The sequence below is a fragment of the Pelodiscus sinensis genome, chromosome 15 (genome assembly GCF_049634645.1).
Source record: "Pelodiscus sinensis isolate JC-2024 chromosome 15, ASM4963464v1, whole genome shotgun sequence".
Classification (NCBI taxonomy): domain Eukaryota; kingdom Metazoa; phylum Chordata; order Testudines; family Trionychidae; genus Pelodiscus; species Pelodiscus sinensis.
The window spans coordinates 28239335-28259768 of NC_134725.1; the positions used below are offsets into that span (position 1 = coordinate 28239335).

The 20434-nt window shown below is 57.1% G+C and overlaps 1 protein-coding gene across 1 annotated transcript; it reads left to right on the forward strand.

Moving 5' to 3' along the window:
• The first annotated feature begins 16281 nt into the window (after positions 1-16281).
• LOC142818400 (uncharacterized) lies at positions 16282-20149 on the forward strand. The gene is made up of 7 exons (XM_075897762.1): positions 16282-16952; positions 17245-17348; positions 17637-17759; positions 18314-18381; positions 18780-19253; positions 19419-19523; positions 19912-20149. The coding sequence occupies exons 1-5, from the start codon at positions 16526-16528 to the stop codon at positions 19243-19245; spliced, it is 1188 nt and encodes a 395-aa protein (XP_075753877.1). The 5' UTR covers positions 16282-16525; the 3' UTR covers positions 19246-19253; positions 19419-19523; positions 19912-20149.
• Positions 20150-20434: the final 285 nt, after the last annotated feature.

The window sequence follows — 20434 nt, forward strand, 5'->3', positions numbered from 1 at the left end:
AAGCAACTGTGAGCAGGAGACGCACCAGAGCTAAAGCAACCGGGGGTCTCCAAAGTCCCCTGGGCCCGCCCCCCCCTTTTATCAGCCTGAGATGTGGGTTCCTCTGTGAGGTCACCACCTCCCCACCTGCCCTTTGCCTGGTCTGCTGAGGGCTGCCCAAAGCCCCTGTGAGGTCACTGCCCCCCCCACCTCACCCTGCCAGGCAAATGTCCTGCCTCTGGCCACCCCTCTGGGAAGTTGGAGCCATTCCTAGGGGTCCCCCCCACTCCCTGACTGGGCATCCTGCAGCCAGCAGCTCCAGTAGCCCCATAGGCTGCTCCCTGCCCTACACTGCAGGCTTCTTGCACAAGAACTGTTTCACACCGGAGTTCTTGCGCAAAAGGTCTCGTGCAAGAGCACCTCCACCCTGCCATGTGCTTTTGCACAAGAGTGTCCATGGCACTGTGAACGCTTTCTTGTGCAAGAAAGCTCTGATGACCATTTTAGCCATAAAAGTGTCTTGCTCAAGAAGCCCCTGGTGCCCGTCCACGCTGCCTTCTTGCACAACAGCTCTTGCACAAAAGGGGCTTATTCCTCGTGGGGAGAGGACTAACTCCTGTGCAAGAAGCCCTCTTTTCTGATGCTTTACTGCAAATTTACTTGCACAAGAATTCACGTGCAGTGTAGACGCGCCACAAGTTTTTGCACAAGAACAGTTGTTCTTGAGCAAAATGCCTGCAGTGCAGACGTGGCCTTGGTGTCACCCAGCACTGGACTGCCTGGCCAGGAGCAAGAGTTAGAGCCTCCCACTCGCCCCGCTGCCTCTCACGGGCTCCCGTCCGGCCCCAGCCCTGGGCTTTGCCCTAGCGCATCCCAGCAAGGCCTCTGGCCTGCACTAGACCCATTGACATGTGGAGAATCCACCACTGCCCTGGGGCGCTTTTGTCTATGGGACTCGGACTCACAGCTGAGCATGGAGCCTGATTTCTCCCAGGACTTGGGCTCTTTCCTGGCCAGGCCCTGGAACTGGTTCCACCTTTGTCTGCCAGGGACCGATACTGTCTCTCCAGGGAGGCCCTGCAGTGCAGGCACCTTCCTTTCCCCCCTCGGGAGCAGTCATTGTTCTGCACCCCACAAAGCAGTGGGGGGCTCCTGGCTGCCCCAGCTCCAATCTCTGAGCTTCTCTCTCAACGGGGGCCAGGCCTGGAGGCTCTAGTCCCCCTGCGTATGTATTTCTACACTACCCCGCTAGTTTGAACTAGGGGGGTAATGTATGCATACCGAACTTGCTAATGAAGCCCGGGATTTGAATTTCCCAGGCTTCATTAGCATAAAGCCGGCGCCGCCATTTTTAAAAGCCGCCTAGTGCGAACCCCGTGCCGCGCGGCTACTGCAGTAGCCTCCTCCCCAGTTTGCAGCCCCTCCCATCATGCGTGGGGTCTCCTGGTACCGGAGGGAGGACGGGGGCAGATCAGGAAGGTTAATTTGATGTTGCAGCGGCAGGAAGAGGAGGGGTGGCGCAGAGGAGCTGTCAGTACATTATCCCAATACGCCATCCCAGTGCAGGCGTCGCACTCAGCTCTACCTGCAGAGGAGTCTCTATCTGCGGTGAGCAGAAAGGGGGTCTAGGACACACACACAAGTAGCCCCAGAACCACGCAGGAGCAGAGTCGTTCTGCGAAAGGGAGAGGTTTATTGGGTCTGCGAGGGCGGCCGTAGGGGGGTGTCGTGTGTGTGCCACTCATCTCCGTCTGGGCAGCGGCACCGGTCGGGCTCAGAACTGGGCACAGGACCCGACCACGGCACCATCGATCTCCAGTGTATCCATCTGCTGGAAGCCGCGGCAGAGCTGAATTGCAGAACGGCTGCCCATTGGCAAAGACCTTGAAATTCTGGTTCCTGCAGCCGATGGAGAGGAACCCACTCCTTCTGGGGGGAGGAGCAGCCAAGAGAGGGACCCACTCAGACCGGTCTGGCAGCGTGACGTAGTGGAACCAGCGCTGCCTAGGTAGGGTTTTACCTCCCCCCAGTCTGCTTCTGAGACCGAGTTTCCCCCTCTGCCCCATGGGCTAACAACAAGGCACTTTACAAACATTCTCTGTGTCATCGGCATTGTATGAAGGGGGAAACTGAGGCATGGAGCGGCATCTGATTTATATAGCTCAAGCCAGTCCCCACCCCTCTCGGTCTGCAGGAAAAGAAGTCAAGTGCTCTTGTTCCCACTATTCCTCCATTCCCCTGCTTCCACCTGATGTCAAATACACAAAGCTCACTACTTCTTCTTTCCTGCACTTAAGCCAAGCAGATCAGGATGGGGAGGAGACATGAGGGAGCCCCCAGGCTCTTGCTCTCTCTCGCACATACACACACATATATTACTTTAGAAAATGCCAGGTGTGAGCTAGAGGAGAATCTCCATTAACTGTTAGCACTATAGGGCATATGATACATACATAAAGCATTTACAGTCCATCCAGCAGAGGGCAACAATACACCCCGCACACATGTAGCTCCCCCTCCTTTTCCAAATGCCCCAAGATTTAAACTACGGGAGACTACCCATTAGCTGTTAGTTGTATAGGAACTATGGGTATGTCTACACTACAAAGTTAATTCGAACTAACAGCCGTTAGTTGGAATTAACTTTCATAGGTGCTACACATACAAACCGCTAGTTTGGACTTAATTCGAACTAGGTAAACTTCATTCTACCAGGAGTAACGCCAAATTCGAATTCAGTAGTTGGAATTAAGGGCTGTGTAGCCACTTAATTCGAAGTAGCTGGAGGACAGCCCTCCCCAGGTTCCCCTGGTGGCTGCTCTGGGCCAAACCAGGAAAACTCCTCTCCTCTCCCCAGCCCTGGGGCCCTTAAAGGGGTAGACTCTGGCCAGACGGCACTTGCCAGAGCCAGCCCTGCCAGCAGTCTCTGCCCCGAACCAGCGGCTGCAGGATGAGCCAGGCAGCCAGTGCCAGCGAGCCGTCCCCCCGCCCAGTCCCCCAGCACCCAGGGGCCAGCCAGGGGCCGTAGATGGCGCGCACCCTCCTGGTCTAGTGTGGAGGTCATGGACCTCATTGAGGTTTGGGGGCAGGCCCCCAGCTTCCATGATCTCTGTACTAGGAGGAGGAACGTGGCCGTCTACGGGCGCATAGCGGCCGCCATGGCCCGAAAGGGACACAGGCCACCCAGGAGCAGGTGCACCTGAAAGTAAAACAGCTGCGGCAGGCGTACGCCAGGGCCACCAGGGGCGGCGCCGCAGCAGGGGCTGCCACCTGCCCCTACTTCCCTGCCCTCGACCGACTCTTGGGGGGCGGGGCGGTCCGTGCCAGCCCGGGAGGCAGCGAGCCGGGACTGGAGGGCCCTGACCTGGGCACACCGGAGGGGCCACCACAAGGAGTTCCAGCACCGGAGTCGGAAGGGTCATCCAGGGAGACCGTACCGGGGAAGTAGTTCGAATTAAGTAGTTCGGGGGAGGAGGCGGGAGGGAGACCAGGGACCGCGCACGTGGGCCATGCCTCCCACGGATCACACAGACACCTGTGCACGTGCAAGCACATGCCATGCCACGCTCCAGCTGCGTGACACCCAGGGGCCGTGGCCCAATAGGCACATGCATGTCTGAAGAGACCTGACATGCTCCTGACCCTGGGGCGGGACCCAGCAGGATGCTTTCCCTCCACACGTCTCCTCTACATGGAGGCAGGGGACATCTCCCCCCCCCCCCGCCCGCCCACCGCCCCGGCCACACTATACATGGCACAGGGACATGGGTGCGGTCTTGGGGCAGCTCCCAGTCCCGGGGAGAGCCAGACATCCTGACCATGGCCTCTGTACAAGCACAGCGGCTCTGACGGTGCAGGGCATGGTCGCCCTCACGTTGCGGGGCGGGGGGAGGGGGCTGGGTATCATCTACTGTGTCCCCAGGGAGAAGTGACCACTCTCTTTCTCTACAGCTGTACCAGCTGCTCGTGCAGGGCGCACCACCCCACCCGGGACATGCTCCCGCACCCATGGCCTGCTCCGGTCCGCCACCACAGAGCAGGAGTACTGGGACCAGCACCTGGGGTCCTTGCGAGCCCTGCACCACACCGTCAAGGCCTGGATGTGGGAAGACCTGCAGCTCCGCCAGGAGCAGCTGGCTGAGGACCGAGCCAGAAATGCAAATCTGCAGGCCCTGCTGCAGAGCATGGTGCCCTGTGCTGATCCTGCACCTGCTGCCCCCCCAACAACTGTCCCTCCTCCCACTCCTGCCCCCCTCCCACCTCTTCCTCCTCAACCCCCACACCCTCCTCCTCCTCAATGTCCACACCCCCCACCTCAACCTCTGCACCCTCCACACCATCCCCCCGGGGACGCCGAGGCCCCCTCCCTTGCCGTGCTGGGAGGCGGTTGGCCCGGCGTCACCCCCACCCCGATCCCTGAGTTTCCCCTCCCCCTCTTTCCCCTTGCTTTCCCCTTCCAGCTCCCTCCTCCCCTCTCCCACACTCTCTCCTGCCCTTTCCTGCCTCCTTTGCCCCTCTCCCCACAGTTTTATTTCCCCTCCCCAGTTTTGTCAAATAAAGAGAGTTTGTATTTTATTTTTTTACATCAGGAAGCGGGGCTAGGGAGGGGTAAGTGGAAGAAGGTGAGGGAGGAATGGGGCATGAGCCCCCGATGGGGAGGACTAGGGTGGCTCTGCGGGCTCCTTGGGGTGGAAGCTCTCCTGCAGGGCCTCCTGGATCCTGACAGTCCCCCGATTGAATTCAAATTAGCTTTTAGGTCTAGATACACTAGTTCAAATTAGCTTAGTTCGAATTAACTAATTCGAATTAAGTTAGTTCGAATTCGTGCTGTAGTGTAGACATTCCCATTAATGACACACTCTTGCAGTTCTGATGCCATGCAACAGAGGGCAACAGACTGCACCGAAAACGTTGCGTATGAAAAAAAAAGCTTATTGAAGTTTTTCTACAATATTTTACCAACATTTTTAAAGCACAAATCGTTTAATTTAAGTTAAATCTTTGCCCTCAACACTTCACGTGCAATGATCTTGGGCATTCCACACAATAATTTAGCATTGAAAGGCGATCTTTTCCTGTGCTTTGCGGTGACAATTTGGATTTGGGCATCCAAATCCAAACTGGCAGGAAAATGTCTATTTGAAACTAAACCTCACACAAGCCATTTGTGCTTCTAACTGACCGTTCTGTCTCCTTTCATTTGCAAAAAACTCAAAACAAAGGAAAATGTCAAATAGAAGCCCAGGTGGGATGATACGTCTGGTGCCTCCTGCCACAGCAACCCCCCACCCAGTGAGTGCAGAGGAGGCAATAACTCACTGGCTGCCGGGTTACGACAGGGGCAGGGAATTCCAGAAGAAACTCGCCCAGCAGAAGGGTTTGGCATTCCCCCTCGGAAAGAGCCACTTTCCTGCCCTGAAAAGACATTTCCAGGCTCAGTCATGCTGGGCAAAGCCCAGGAAAGGGGCATGGAGACAAAGCATCTCATTGGACGAGCCCGCCCCCCCCTGTTGTGTCATCATATTTCCTTTGGCATCCGTTGCAATGTGTGACGGACCGGACCGGGCCGTGTCTGGGCACAGCTGAGGGCATCCGCTCAGGGCGAATTGCTCAAATTCGGGGCTCCTTACAGCCCCCAGACTGGCGACCTTTCCAAACAGGCCACAAACCAGTCCCACGGAGCGCTTCAGCAGCCTGCCTGAAGCCTCCCGAGCAAAACCCCTCCGACACCCCAGCAATATCCGTGCCCCAGATGGCCCCGGGCCTCATACACCGGTGAGGTCACTCGTCAGGTCGGGCCGGTGAACTACGAGATCTATCAACCGGATCGAAAGAAGAAAACCCAAATATTTCATGTAAATTTCCTGAAGCACTGGCGAGAACGGGAGACCCTGATGATTACCCCCTAGCCAGCGGAGCCCACTCTAGGGCCGGAAATACCTGATCTGGGGGAGGAAAGAGAGCCACCGCTGGGAAACACCCTCTCTGCAACCCAGGTGAAACAAGCACATTGTCTCATAGGGTATGTCGACACTACCCCGCTAGTTCGAACTAGCGGGGTAATGTAGGCATACCGCACTTGCAAATGAAGCCCGGGATTTGAATTTCCCGGGCTTCATTTGCATAAGCCGGCCGGCGCCATTTTTAAAACGCCGCTGGTTCGAACCCCGTGCAGCGCGGCTACACGGGGCAGGAACTAGGTAGTTCGAACTAGGCTTCCTAGTTCAAACTACCGTTACTCCTCGTGCACGGGGTTCGAACCAGCGGGGTTTTAACCCAGTGAGGGACTTTACCTGCACCGAGGGAGATTTAGGGGAACTTTCTGTCCCTAAGGGCAGTTAAGCTCTGGAAGAGGCTCCCAAAGGAGGCTGTGGAATCGCTGTCGCTGGAGGCGTTTAAAAAGAGGCTGGGCAGACACCTGTGAGGAATGGTCCAGGGTGACGTGCTCCCCTCACAGCTCAGACTTGAAGATTTCAGGGGGTTTCTTGACGCTCTGCCCCTCCAGGGCTCTGTGCTTTCTGCCTCGCTGCTCTGAACGAACTCCCCGAAAACATCCATTGAGCTGCCTCATCATCCCTTCCCTCCGTAGCACTCCCCGTCTCCATGACGCCTGCAAAGCCAGGAGAACCCTGGGGCTGATGGTGTGATGAGACCACTGCCTCTCCTGGAGACGATGACTCCTTGTGCTGCCCTCCCAGGCAGTCTGGGCGCTGAACTTCTCTTCACTGATCAGGTGCCCAGCACAGGGCGGTTCTCCTCATGGCGCAGCAAACGGCTTGGCTGGGGCTGTGACAGACCGGACTGTGTCTGGGCACAGCTGAGGGCTTCCGCTCAGGGCGAATTGCTCAACTTCGGGGCTCCTTACAGTCCCCAGACTGGTTACCTCTCCAAACAGGCCACAAACCAGTCTCACAGAGTGCTTCAGCTGCCTGCCTGAAGCATCACGAGCAAAACCCCTCCGAAACCCCAGCAATATCCATGCCCCAGATGGCCCCGGGCCTCAAACACCGGTGGGGGGGGGGGGGGGGTTTAGCACCCAATCCCACCGACCCCGAACAAGTACTGTCCGGTTCCAAGAAACCAGCCACAGATCCCTGGTCAATTTACCCTCTGGACCTTACCCACAAATCATGCTGAGCCAATCCTTTATCATCTAACATCTAAAGGTTTATTATTACAATAAAGAAAAGCATGAGAGTAAGGTTGTTAAAGGATAGTACATTACATGCATCAAATTTCCCGGTTCTCGATGCAGCCTCTAGCAGAGATGTTACAGCTGCTGGCTTACGAGTCCTTGTTGCGCATCCTAGGGTCAGGATGGGCACACAGTTCTTCCTGGCTCTTCGATCCCTGCACTGCTGCCTCTGGGATGAAGTGCTGAGCTGAGTACCAAGATGGAGTCGACCACATGGCCTATTTATCCCTCCTTCCTGGTCTCTTCTTGGCTACAGCAGGTCACCTGGCCCATGGCTTATCCCTGTGTTCCCTGCTGGTAGCCACTAGGTATGAGTCACCACTCTTGAGGTGTGTCCTTGGCCTAAAGAGGGCTATTGTTCCAGAGCTTTACTCGTTAGCATATCCATAGGCTGAGCTGCTTTGCCCATAGTTCAACCACATACAGAGAAACATTTGGTATCCACACAAAATTCATGCTTATAACTTCACATACCAACATTATACAATCACATGAATAGCATATATGGAATCAGAAGAAAGTAGGCTTCTACTGGACACCTCACTTGGCCCCCCTTTGTGCCACTTTTGGGGCCAACACCCCCACATGGGTGCAGCAGTGATCTGGCTGCTCTCCTCAACATCCAGTAACATGACTGGGGGCAGGGAGGAAAAGTTGCTTTCCTCTCCCCCACATTGTTTCCTAAAAATCCCCCCTCACTTTCTGTGTCTAGCGTCAGGAGTGAAAGCAACTTAAAATTCTTGCAGGTACTGTGGTACCACACCTCCCTTTGTGGAGGTCAAGGCAAGAGCTTGAATCACAGAATCATAGAATAATAGGACTGGAAGGGACCTCAAGAGGTCATCGAGTCCAGCCCCCCGCCCTCAAGGCAGGACCAAGCTCAGTCTACACCATCCCTGACAGATGTCTATCTAACCTGTTCTTAAATATCTCCAGAGAGGGAGATTCCACCACCTCCCTTGGCAATTTATTGCAATATTTGACCACCCTGACAGTTAGGAATGTTTTCCTAATGTCCAATCTAAACCTCCCCTGCTGCACTTTAAGCCCATTACTCCTTGTCCTGTCCTCAGAAACCAAGAGGAACAAATTTTCTCCTTCCTCCTTGTGACACCCTTTTAGATATTTGAAAACCGCTATCATGTCCCCCCTTAATCTTCTTTTTTCCAAAGTAAACAAGCCCAGTTCATGAAGCCTGGCTTCATAGGTCATGTTCTCTAAACCTTTAATCATTCTTGTCGCTCTTCTCTGTACCCTTTCCAATTTCTCCACATCTTTCTTGAAATGTGGCGCCCAGAACTGGACACAGTACTCCAGCTGAGGCCTAACTAGTGCAGAGTAGAGCGGCAGAATGACTTCACGAGTTTTGCTTACAACACACCTGTTGATACAACCTAGAATCATATTTGCTTTTTTTGCAACAGCATCACACTGTTGACTCATATTCAACTTGTGGTCCACTATGACCCCTAGATCTCTTTCCGCCATGCTCCTTCCTAGACAGTCGCTTCCCATCTTGTATGTATGGAACTGATTGTTCCTTCCTAAGTGGAGCACTTTGCATTTCTCTTTATTAAACCTCATCCTGTTTACCTCTGACCATTTCTCTAACTTGCCAAGGTCATTTTGAATTATGTCCCTCTCCTCCAAAGAAGTTGCAACCCCACCCAGTTTGGTATCATCTGCAAACTTAATAAGCGTACTCTCTATCCCAATATCTACATCATTGATGAAGATATTGAACAGTACGGGTCCCAAAACAGACCCTTGAGGAACTCCACTTGTTATCCCTTTCCAGCAGGATTTAGAACCGTTAACAACAACTCTCTGACTACGGTTATACAGCCAATTATGCACCCACCTTATCATGGCCCTATCTAAGTTATATTTGCCTAGTTTATCAATAAGAATATCATGCGAGACCGTATCAAATGCCTTACTAAAGTCTAAGTATATGACATCCACCGCTTCTCCCATATCCACAAGGCTTGTTATCCTATCAAAGAAAGCTATCAGATTAGTTTGGCATGACTTGTTCTTCACAAACCCATGTTGGCTATTCCCTATCACTTTATTACCTTCCAAGTGTTTGCATATGATTTCCCTAATTACCTGCTCCATTATCTTCCCTGGGACAGATGTTAAACTGACCGGTCTGTAGTTTCCTGGGTTGTTCTTATTCCCCTTTTTATAGATGGGCACAATATTTGCCCTTTTCCAGTCTTCTGGAATCTCCCCTGTCTGCCATGATTTTTCAAAGATCATAGCTAAAGGCTCAGATAGCTCCTCTATCAGCTCCTTGAGTATCCTGGGATGCATTTCATCAGGACCTGGTGACTTGCTGACATCTAACTTTCCTAAGTGATTTTTAACTTGTACTTTGTGTATCCTATCTTCTAAACTTACCCTCTCTCTGCTTGTATTCACTATGTTAGGCACACCTCCAGACTTCTCGGTGAAGACCGAAACAAAGAAGTCATTGAGCATCTCTGCCATTTCCAAGTTTCCTGTTACTGCTTCTCCCTCCTCACTAAGCAGTGGGCCTACCCACTTGGTCTTCCTCTTGCTTTTAATGTATTTATAAAAGGTCTTCTTGTTTCCCTTTATGCCTGTAGCTAGTTTGATCTCATTTTGTGCCTTTGCTTTTCTAATCTTGCTCCTGCATTCCCGTGTTGCTTGCCTATATTCATCCTTTGTTAGTTGTCCTAGTTTCCATTTTTTATACGACTCCTTTTTTATTTTGAGATCATGCAAGATCTCCTTGTTAAGCCAAGCTGGTCTTTTGCCATATTTTCTATCTTTCCTACGCAGCGGAATTGTTTGCTTTTGGGCCTTTAACAACGTCCCTTTGAAATACTTCCAACTCTCCTCAGTTGTTTTTCCCTTCAGTCTTGCTTCCCATGGGACCTTACCTACAAGTTCTCTGAACTTATCAAAATCTGCCTTCCTGAAATCCATTAGCTCAATTGTGCTGGTCTCCCTTCTACCTTTCCTTAAGATCATGAACTCTATTATTTCATGATCACTGTCCCCTATACTGTCTTCCACTTTCAAGTTCTCAACTAGTTCCTCCCTATTTCTTAAAACCAAATCCAGAACAGCTTCTCCTCTGGTAGCTTTTTAACCTTCTGAAACAGAAAGTTGTCTCCAATGCAGTCCAGAAACTTATTGGATAGCCTGCGCCCCGCTGTGTTAGTTTCCCAACATATGTCTGGATAGTTGACGTCCCCCATCACCACCAAATCTTGGGCTTTGGCTAGTTTTGTTAATTGTTTAAAAAAGTCCTCATCCACCTCTTCCACCTGGCTAGGTGGCCTGTAGTAGACTCCTAGCATGATATCACCCTCGTTTTTTACCCCTTTTAGCTTAACCCAGAGACTGTCTACACAGCTATCTCCTACGTTCATCTCCACTTCAGTCCAAGTGTGTATATTTTTAATATACAAGGCCACCCCTCCTCCCTTTTTTCCCTGTCCGTCCTTCCTGAGCAAGCCGTACCCTTCCATACCAACATTCCAATCGTGCGTCCCATCCCACCAGGTTTCTGTAATACCAATGATATCAAAGTTGTACCAATGATATCAAAGATGCCCAAATCCAAATTGTCACCGCAAAGCACAGGAAAAGATCGCCTTTCAATGCTAAATTATTGTGTGGAATGCCCAAGATCATTGCACGTGAAGTGTTTGAGGGCAAAGATTTAACTTAAATTAAACGATTTGTGCTTTAAAAATGTTGGTAAAATATTGTAGAAAAACTTCAATAAGCTTTTTTTTTCATACGCAACGTTTTCGGTGCAGTCTGTTGCCCTCTGTTGCATGGCATCAGAACTGCAAGAGTGTGTCATTAATGGGAATGTCTACACTACAGCACGAATTCGAACTAACTTAATTCGAATTAGTTAATTCGAACTAAGCTAATTTGAACAAGTGTATCTAGACCTAAAAGCTAATTTGAATTCAATTGGGGGACTGTCAGGATCCAGGAGGCCCTGCAGGAGAGCTTCCACCCCAAAGACCCTGCAGAGCCACCCTAGTCCTCCCCATCGGGGGCTCATGCCCCATTCCTCCCTCACCTTCTTCCACTTACCCCTCCCTAGCCCCCCTTCCTGATGTAAAAAAATAAAGGACACGTGTGTTCAAAAATACAAACTCTCTTTATTTAACAAAACTGGGGAGGGGAAATAAAACTGTGGGGAGACGGGGGAAAGGAGGCAGGAAAGGGCAGGAGAGAGTGTGGGAGAGGGGAGGGGGAAAACTGGGAGGAGGGAGCTGGAAGGGGAAAGCAAGGGGAAAGAGGGGGAGGGGAAACTCAGAGATCGGGGTGGGGGTGACGCCGGGCCAACCGCCTCCCAGCACGGCAAGGGAGGGGGCCTCGGCGTCCCCGGGGGGATGGGGTGGAGGGTGCAGAGGTTGAGGTGGGGGGTGTGGACATTGAGGAGGAGGAGGGTGTAGGGGTTGAGGAGGAAGAGGTGGGAGGGGGGCAGGAGTGGGAGGAGGGACAGTTGTTGGGGGGGCAGCAGGCGCAGGATCAGCACTGGGCACCATGCTCTGCAGCAGGGCCTGCAGATTTGCATTTCTGGCTCGGTCCTCAGCCAGCTGCTCCTGGCGGAGCTGCAGGTCTTCCCACATCCAGGCCTTGACGGTGTGGTGCAGGGCTCGCAAGGACCCCAGGTGCTGGTCCCAGTACTCCTGCTCTGTGGTGGCGGACCGGAGCAGGCCATGGGTGCGGGAGCATGTCCCGGGTGGGGTGGTGCGCCCTGCACGAGCGGCTGGTACAGCTGTAGAGAAAGAGAGTGGTCACTTCTCCCTGGGGACACAGTAGATGATGCCCAGCCCCCTCCCCCCGCCCCGCAACGTGAGGGCGACCATGCCCTGCACCGTCAGAGCCGCTGTGCTTGTACAGAGGCCATGGTCAGGATGTCTGGCTCTCCCCGGGACTGGGAGCTGCCCCAAGACAGCACCCATGTCCCTGTGCCATGTATAGTGTGGCCGGGGCGGTGGGCGGGCGGGGGGGGGGGAGATGTCCCCTGCCTCCATGTAGAGGAGACGTGTGGAGGGAAAGCATCCTGCTGGGTCCCGCCCCAGGGTCAGGAGCATGTCAGGTCTCTTCAGACATGCATGTGCCTATTGGGCCACGGCCCCTGGGTGTCACGCAGCTGGAGCGTGGCATGGCATGTGCTTGCACGTGCACAGGTGTCTGTGTGATCCGTGGGAGGCATGGCCCACGTGCGCGGTCCCTGGTCTCCCTCCCGCCTCCTCCCCCGAACTACTTAATTCGAACTACTTCCCCGGTACGGTCTCCCTGGATGACCCTTCCGACTCCAGTGCTGGAACTCCTTGTGGTGGCCCCTCCGGTGTGCCCAGGTCAGGGCCCTCCAGTCCCGGCTCGCTGCCTCCCGGGCTGGCACGGACCGCCCCGCCCCGCCCCCCAAGAGTCGGTCGAGGGCAGGGAAGTAGGGGCAGGTGGCAGCCCCTGCTGCGGCGCCGCCCCTGGTGGCCCTGGCGTACGCCTGCCGCAGCTGTTTTACTTTCAGGTGCACCTGCTCCTGGGTGGCCTGTGTCCCTTTCGGGCCATGGCGGCCGCTATGCGCCCGTAGACGGCCACGTTCCTCCTCCTAGTACAGAGATCATGGAAGCTGGGGGCCTGCCCCCAAACCTCAATGAGGTCCATGACCTCCACACTAGACCAGGAGGGTGCGCGCCATCTACGGCCCCTGGCTGGCCCCTGGGTGCTGGGGGACTGGGCGGGGGGACGGCTCGCTGGCACTGGCTGCCTGGCTCATCCTGCAGCCGCTGGTTCGGGGCAGAGACTGCTGGCAGGGCTGGCTCTGGCAAGTGCCGTCTGGCCAGAGTCTACCCCTTTAAGGGCCCCAGGGCTGGGGAGAGGAGAGGAGTTTTCCTGGTTTGGCCCAGAGCAGCCACCAGGGGAACCTGGGGAGGGCTGGCCTCCAGCTACTTCGAATTAAGTGGCTACACAGCCCTTAATTCCAACTACTGAATTCGAATTTGGCGTTACTCCTGGTAGAATGAAGTTTACCTAGTTCGAATTAAGTCCAAACTAGCGGTTTGTATGTGTAGCACCTATGAAAGTTAATTCCAACTAACGGCTGTTAGTTCGAATTAACTTTGTAGTGTAGACATACCCATAGTTCCTATACAACTAACAGCTAATGGGTAGTCTCCCGTAGTTTAAATCTTGGGGCATTTGGAAAAGGAGGGGGAGCTCCATGTGTGCGGGGTGTATTGTTGCCCTCTGCTGGATGGACTGTAAATGCTGTATGTATGTATCATATGCCCTATAGTGCTAACAGTTAATGGAGATTCTCCTCTAGCTCACACCTGGCATTTTCTAAAGTAATATATGTGTGTGTATGTGCGAGAGAGAGCAAGAGCCTGGGGGCTCCCTCATGTCTCCTCCCCATCCTGATCTGCTTGGCTTAAGTGCAGGAAAGAAGAAGTAGTGAGCTTTGTGTATTTGACATCAGGTGGAAGCAGGGGAATGGAGGAGTAGTGGGAACAAGAGCACTTGGCTTCTTTTCCTGCAGACCGAGAAGGGTGGGGACTGGCTTGAGCTATATAAATCAGATGCCGCTCCATGCCTCAGTTTCCCCCTTCATACAATGCCGATGACACAGAGAATGTTTGTAAAGTGCCTTGTTGTTAGCCCATGGGGCAGAGGGGGAAACTCGGTCTCAGAAGCAGACTGGGGGGAGGTAAAACCCTACCTAGGCAGCGCTGGTTCCACTACGTCACGCTGCCAGACCGGTCTGAGTGGGTCCCTCTCTTGGCTGCTCCTCCCCCCAGGAGGAGTGGGTTCCTATCCATCGGCTGCAGGAACCAGCATTTCAAGGTCTTTGCCAATGGGCAGCCGTTCTGCAATTCAGCTCTGCCGCGGCTTCCAGCAGATGGATACACTGGAGATCGATGGTGCCGTGGTCGGGTCCTGTGCCCAGTTCTGAGCCCGACCGGTGCCGCTGCCCAGACGGAGATGAGTGGCACACACACGACACCCCCCTACGGCCGCCCTCGCAGACCCAATAAACCTCTCCCTTTCGCAGAACGACTCTGCTCCTGCGTGGTTCTGGGGCTACTTGTGTGTGTGTCCTAGACCCCCTTTCTGCTCACCGCAGATAGAGACTCCTCTGCAGGTAGAGCTGAGTGCGACGCCTGCACTGGGATGGCGTATTGGGATAATGTACTGACAGCTCCTCTGCGCCACCCCTCCTCTTCCTGCCGCTGCAACATCAAATTAACCTTCCTGGTCTGCCCCCGTCCTCCCTCCGGTACCAGGAGACCCCACGCATGATGGGAGGGGCTGCAAACTGGGGAGCAGGCTACTGCAGGGCTGAGGGCAGCAAACCAGCCCCCAGAGCCCTGCAGGGCCTGGCCACGGGGAAGGGGAACTGATGTGAGCAGCATTTACAGCTGGGGGGGGCTGCGGGGAGGAGGACAACGGAGCCACGAGCAGGACAGGGGGTGAGCCAGCACCAGTGAGTCTCAGGGGGTATGTCTACACTACCCCGCTAGTTCGAACTAGGGGGGTAATGTATGCATACCGAACTTGCTAATGAAGCCCGGGATTTGAATTTCCCAGGCTTCATTAGCATAAAGCCGGCGCCACCATTTTTAAAAGCCGGCTAGTGCGAACCCCGAGCCGTGGAACGAGGAGTACAGATAGTTCGGAATGGCTACGTAGTCCGAACTATCTAGCCCGTGCCGCGTGTAGCCGCGCGGCACGGGGTTCGCACTAGGCGGCTTTTAAAAATGGCGGCGCCGGCTTTATGCTAATGAAGCCTGGGAAATTCAAATCCCGGGCTTCATTAGCAAGTTCGGTATGCATACATTACCCCCCTAGTTCAAACTAGCGGGGTAGTGTAGAAATACATACCCAGGGGGACTAGAGCCTCCAGGCCTGGCCCCCGTTGAGAGAGAAGCTCAGAGATTGGAGCTGGGGCAGCCAGGAGCCCCCCACTGCTTTGTGGGGTGCAGAACAATGACTGCTCCCGAGGGGGGAAAGGAAGGTGCCTGCACTGCAGGGCCTCCCTGGAGAGACAGTATCGGTCCCTGGCAGACAAAGGTGGAACCAGTTCCAGGGCCTGGCCAGGAAAGAGCCCAAGTCCTGGGAGAAATCAGGCTCCATGCTCAGCTGTGAGTCCGAGTCCCATAGACAAAAGCGCCCCAGGGCAGTGGTGGATTCTCCACATGTCAATGGGTCTAGTGCAGGCCAGAGGCCTTGCTGGGATGCGCTAGGGCAAAGCCCAGGGCTGGGGCCGGACGGGAGCCCGTGAGAGGCAGCGGGGCGAGTGGGAGGCTCTAACTCTTGCTCCTGGCCAGGCAGTCCAGTGCTGGGTGACACCAAGGCCACGTCTGCACTGCAGGCATTTTGCTCAAGAACAACTGTTCTTGTGCAAAAACTTGTGGCGCGTCTACACTGCACGTGAATTCTTGTGCAAGTAAATTTGCAGTAAAGCATCAGAAAAGAGGGCTTCTTGCACAGGAGTTAGTCCTCTCCCCACGAGGAATAAGCCCCTTTTGTGCAAGAGCTGTTGTGCAAGAAGGCAGCGTGGACGGGCACCAGGGGCTTCTTGAGCAAGACACTTTTATGGCTAAAATGGTCATCAGAGCTTTCTTGCACAAGAAAGCGTTCACAGTGCCATGGACACTCTTGTGCAAAAGCACATGGCAGGGTGGAGGTGCTCTTGCACGAGACCTTTTGCGCAAGAACTCCAGTGTGAAACAGTTCTTGTGCAAGAAGCCTGCAGTGTAGGGCAGGGAGCAGCCTATGGGGCTACTGGAGCTGCTGGCTGCAGGATGCCCAGTCAGGGAGTGGGGGGGACCCCTAGGAATGGCTCCAACTTCCCAGAGGGGTGGCCAGAGGCAGGACATTTGCCTGGCAGGGTGAGGTGGGGGGGGCAGTGACCTCACAGGGGCTTTGGGCAGCCCTCAGCAGACCAGGCAAAGCGCAGGTGGGGAGGTGGTGACCTCACAGAGGAACCCACATCTCAGGCTGATAAAAGGGGGGGGCGGGCCCAGGGGACTTTGGAGACCCCCGGTTGCTTTAGCTCTGGTGCGTCTCCTGCTCACAGTTGCTTTGTCCTCTGTGAGTTCCATATCCGGACAGCGTTTTGCAGAAGGTAAGAGCCCCCAGGGGTTTGGATCCCGCCCGGGGCCGGCTGGGTTCCAGGCAGGCCCAGCCCTCGGTCAAGGGCCAGAAGTGCCTGTGCAAGACCGAGCCGATAAGCAAGGGGCCATTTGGGGGCTGGGGGCAGTCGCTCTGGGGAGCTGGAACCCCTGGATTTCGCTCTGCAGGCTGCGCCCCAAGCTCCCCTTTGCTCCCCTCATTTGCAGCATGGCCAAACACATCAGGCTGTGGTTCCGGAAAGCCCTGAAGATGGCCCCAGGGCCGGTGGGAAGCAGCTCCTCCGTCCCCGCGGGCGGGGAAGCTGAATCCCACCAGCTCGGGGCGACTCGCCCACCGGCCAGGCCCCTCCGGACCTGGCTCCAGAGGCGGCTGGGAAGGCGGGACCCAGCCCAGCGGGGAAGCCGGGTAGGGTGGCTCTGGGGCCTCCTCTGTGGAGAGAAACACCTGCCCCAGGAGCCCAGCCCCCATTACCACCAGGGGGCATCGCCCTGCCCGGCCCCCGGGGACCTGCCAGTCTCCGGGAGCCCCCAGCCTCTCCGCACCAGCCCCTGCAGCTGTGGGTCCAGCTCAGTGAGCAGCAGCGCCTGGGCCTCCAGCTGCAGCCGGGCCACCTCCTGCAGCCGCTCAGACCCAGGTGAGGGGCCGTGAACATGCTGGGCCCAGGGGCTCACCCAGTACACGGGGGGGGGAGGGGCAGCCCCAGTGTCTGCCCCGCAGCCAGGGCAATGGATGGGGGCGGGAGCTGCTGCTTGGCTCTCTTGTTCCTGGTGGGGGCTCTGCTGAGGGCGTTGGCAGATGTGAGGGTGGAAGGGGGATGGGTCCCTGCGAGGGGCGTGTGGGGCCCAACCTGCCCTGGGTCCCTGACATGGGGGCGCGTGACCCCTGCTGGCCGCTGGAGTCACCCTGGTCCCTTCCCTCCCGCACAGAGCCCCCCTGCGCCTCGGCGGAGCTCTGCCAGGAGCGGATGGACTCCCGGGTGGAGGAAGGGGCCATCTATGATATTGAAGAGCAGCTCCACACCCGGGACACGGTAGGAACCTTCGCCACACGGGGGGGACCCGAGATTGTCCGGCCCCTTCCCAGCACGTCCCCGCCTCCGGGAGGGGCTTGTCCCTGGGGATCCCCCTGGGGCCCCCAAGCTGAGGTCTCTTGTCATGCACCAGCTGGGCCCCCACAAGCCTGAGGAAGCAGTTGGGGGGGGAGTGTGGGTGCTTGGACAACCGGCAGCGCCCACCTCCACTCCTGGGAGGCCTGAGCCCTGCAGCTGTCCGTGGGGGGCAGGCAGGCCCCAGGCTCACAGACTCTCTCTGGGGTGCAGAGCCCAGCCGCCCTGCAGCGGTTCCTCCTGGCCGTCCCCCCCGCCTGCCTCGCCGCCCTCCAAAGGGGCGAGGACACCCTGGCGCCGCGCTGCTGCAAGGACACCATGATGGCCAGGATCGTGGTGAGCGAGTGGCGGCGGCCGGGAGGAGGGGGCGGGATACGTGGGGTGGACAGGGGTCTGCCTGGGCCATGGCGGCGGGTGGGGGTGCTGGAAATGGGATGGGTGGGGCCAGGAGTGCTGGAGGGGGAGGGGGAGGTGGACATGGGGAGGGTGGGTGGGGATGCTGGAGGAGGGAGGGACACAGAAATGGGGCAGGTCTGGGGTGCTGGACAGGGAGGGGGATTCGGAACAGGGAGGGGTCTCCCCGGGCCATGGGGGGGGGGAGCTGGAAGGTTAGCAGAGCGGGCTGCTGAGGATGCGCCTGGGGAGCAGGGATGAGGAGGTTCAGAGGCTGGTCACCGGGGCAGTGAGGGGCAGGAGACGGCCTGGGGACAAGGATTGAGCTGGTCCCGGTTTGGGAGGGGGGTGCTGGGAGGGGCCCTGTGCCGGGCCGGGGGGCTACAGGCCAGCGGGAGGCAGTGGGGTTGGATCCTGCTGGGTGGGGGCGCTGGCCGTGTGAGCGTCTCTTGGGGGCCCCAGCCTCACACGCCCCTTTGTCTCCTTGGGTTTCACAGGAGATCATGGAGGACTCCCCCCACCCACTGGTCTTGGCTGACTGCCTCAACGCCGCCTGCAGCCTCAGGTACCGACCCCCCCCTCCGACTCCCCCCCAGAGCAGATCCCCTGACCAGGGAGTGGGAAAGTCTCTGTCTCCTGGGCTATGTCTAGACTGCAAGCCTCTTTCGAAAGAGAGCACCCAGTGAGTCTGGATGCTCTCTTTCGAAGAAGCCCTAGTTACATTCAAGAACGCCTTCGTTCGAAAGAAGCACTTTCCAAAGAAGGCGTTCTTCCTCGTGAAATGAGGTTTACCGCCGTGGAAAGAAAAGCCGCGTTCTTTCGATTTAATTTCGAAAGAACGCGACTGCAGTCTAGACGCAGGTGAAGTTTTTTCGGAAAAAGGCTACTTTTCCCGAAAAAACCCCTGAGTCTGGACACAGCCCTGCAGCTGAATTAACAGTCTCTGCCCCTCTCTCCTGCCAGCACCTTGCAGCCTCCCCTACAGGCCCAGCTCCTGAGCCCCCTGCTGAGGGCGGCCGTGGGACAGACTGTGTCTGGGGACTGGCAGCAGGAGCCCATCCACACGCAGGTACGTCCCTCCGGGCCCTGCTCCCGGGCTGGGCTGGAGCTCCAGAGAGGAGTGGGGGTGGGGGCAGAGGGAGAGAAGAAGCTGCAGGTTTGGATCCTTCCCTCCAGGTTTCCCGTTGCTCTCCCTGGGGGCCCGTCCCTTCCATGCCCAGCCTGGGCTCCTCCCTGCTCTGCGAGGCGGCTCAGACCCTGCTCAAGGCTGCACCCCGGGGCCAGCGGGTGGCCTGGATTCCCCAACCCCCCTCTGACCCAGGGCTCCCCCTTGTCTTGCAGCAGTTCATCCGGGCCCTTCCCGTCGACCTCCAGGCCCTACTGGCAAGCCTCCTCGCCGAGTCCCCAGACACCGCCAGGCTGCAGCTGATCATGGAGGTGAGCCCCGTGGGGGGGACGGGGCCATTGTCCCTGCTTCCTCGGGGGGCCGAGAGAGGAGCTGTGTCAGTGGCTGGGGGGGGGGGCACAGTCTGAGAGGAGCCCCAGGCTCTGCCCAGAACCGGCGCCTCCCTACGGGTCCTGACCTGCCTCTTTCCCCCCCAGCACCTGAGCCCGTGGCTGGAGTCCCGCCTGCCCCAGGAGCGAGCCAGGGCCCTTGGCAGCACCACGGCCCTGCTGGGAGTCGCCACCACCCTCCCGGGGTTTGAGGTAAGTGACCTCGGAGCCGGGGGGTCTGGGGCTGCAGGGCGCGGGGCTGGGAGCGTCCCCGGGAGGCAGAGCTGGGAATGGGCCGGGAATGGGCCGCGTTCTCCTTTCCCCGGGGAGGGGCGACCCTGGGCCTTTCCGGGGGGCACCTGGGCCCCAGACTGGGGAGTGGCCGTCAGTGGATCCCCTTGTTCCACCCCCGGAGTGACCCTTCAGTCGGGGCCATTGCTCAGGGCTGTCTCCTCGCAAGGCCGGCCCCGCCCCGCCCCGCCCCGCCCCGCCCCGGGAGGTGTCTCTGTCCGTCCCCGAGCTCAGAACCGCCTCGGCGGCCGTTAGCATGGGACGTGCAGCCCCAGGATGCTGAGGGACCCCCCCTCTTCTCTCCCCTCAGAACTCCGCCGACTGGCCGAGGATGGGTCACCACGTGGCCCAGCTGGGCCTTTTTATTTCGGACCCATCCGAAGACGTCAGCCGGCTGGCCCGGAAGGGGGTGCACAGCCTGTACCGACTCCTCCTGCACCACAGGGGTAAGGAACCCAGCCGGGACCTGGGCCCCAGGGACACCCTGAGGGTGCCGGCGGCGGGGGGAGGGGACCCAGCCCTTTTCCCCAGACTGGCCCAAGGGGGGATGCGTCCCTCTGTGTTCCCCTTCTGCCCCCTGTGCCCCTCCATTTGCCCAGGGATGCCTGCAGGGACCCGTGGGAGGGGAAGGGCTCAGACCTGCCAGCAGAATCACCCTGGTTTGTCTCTTGCAGGCCTCAACATCCACCAGGCAGAGGACCTGTGGTGCAGGCACTACTATAAGGAGAGATGGGTCCTGGCGCATAGCAACACCGTCAGGGTGGGAGAGGTAAGGACGCGCTGCCAGGGCAGGGCAGGGCTCGGGGGGGGGGGGCTGGCTGGGGCCCTCGTGC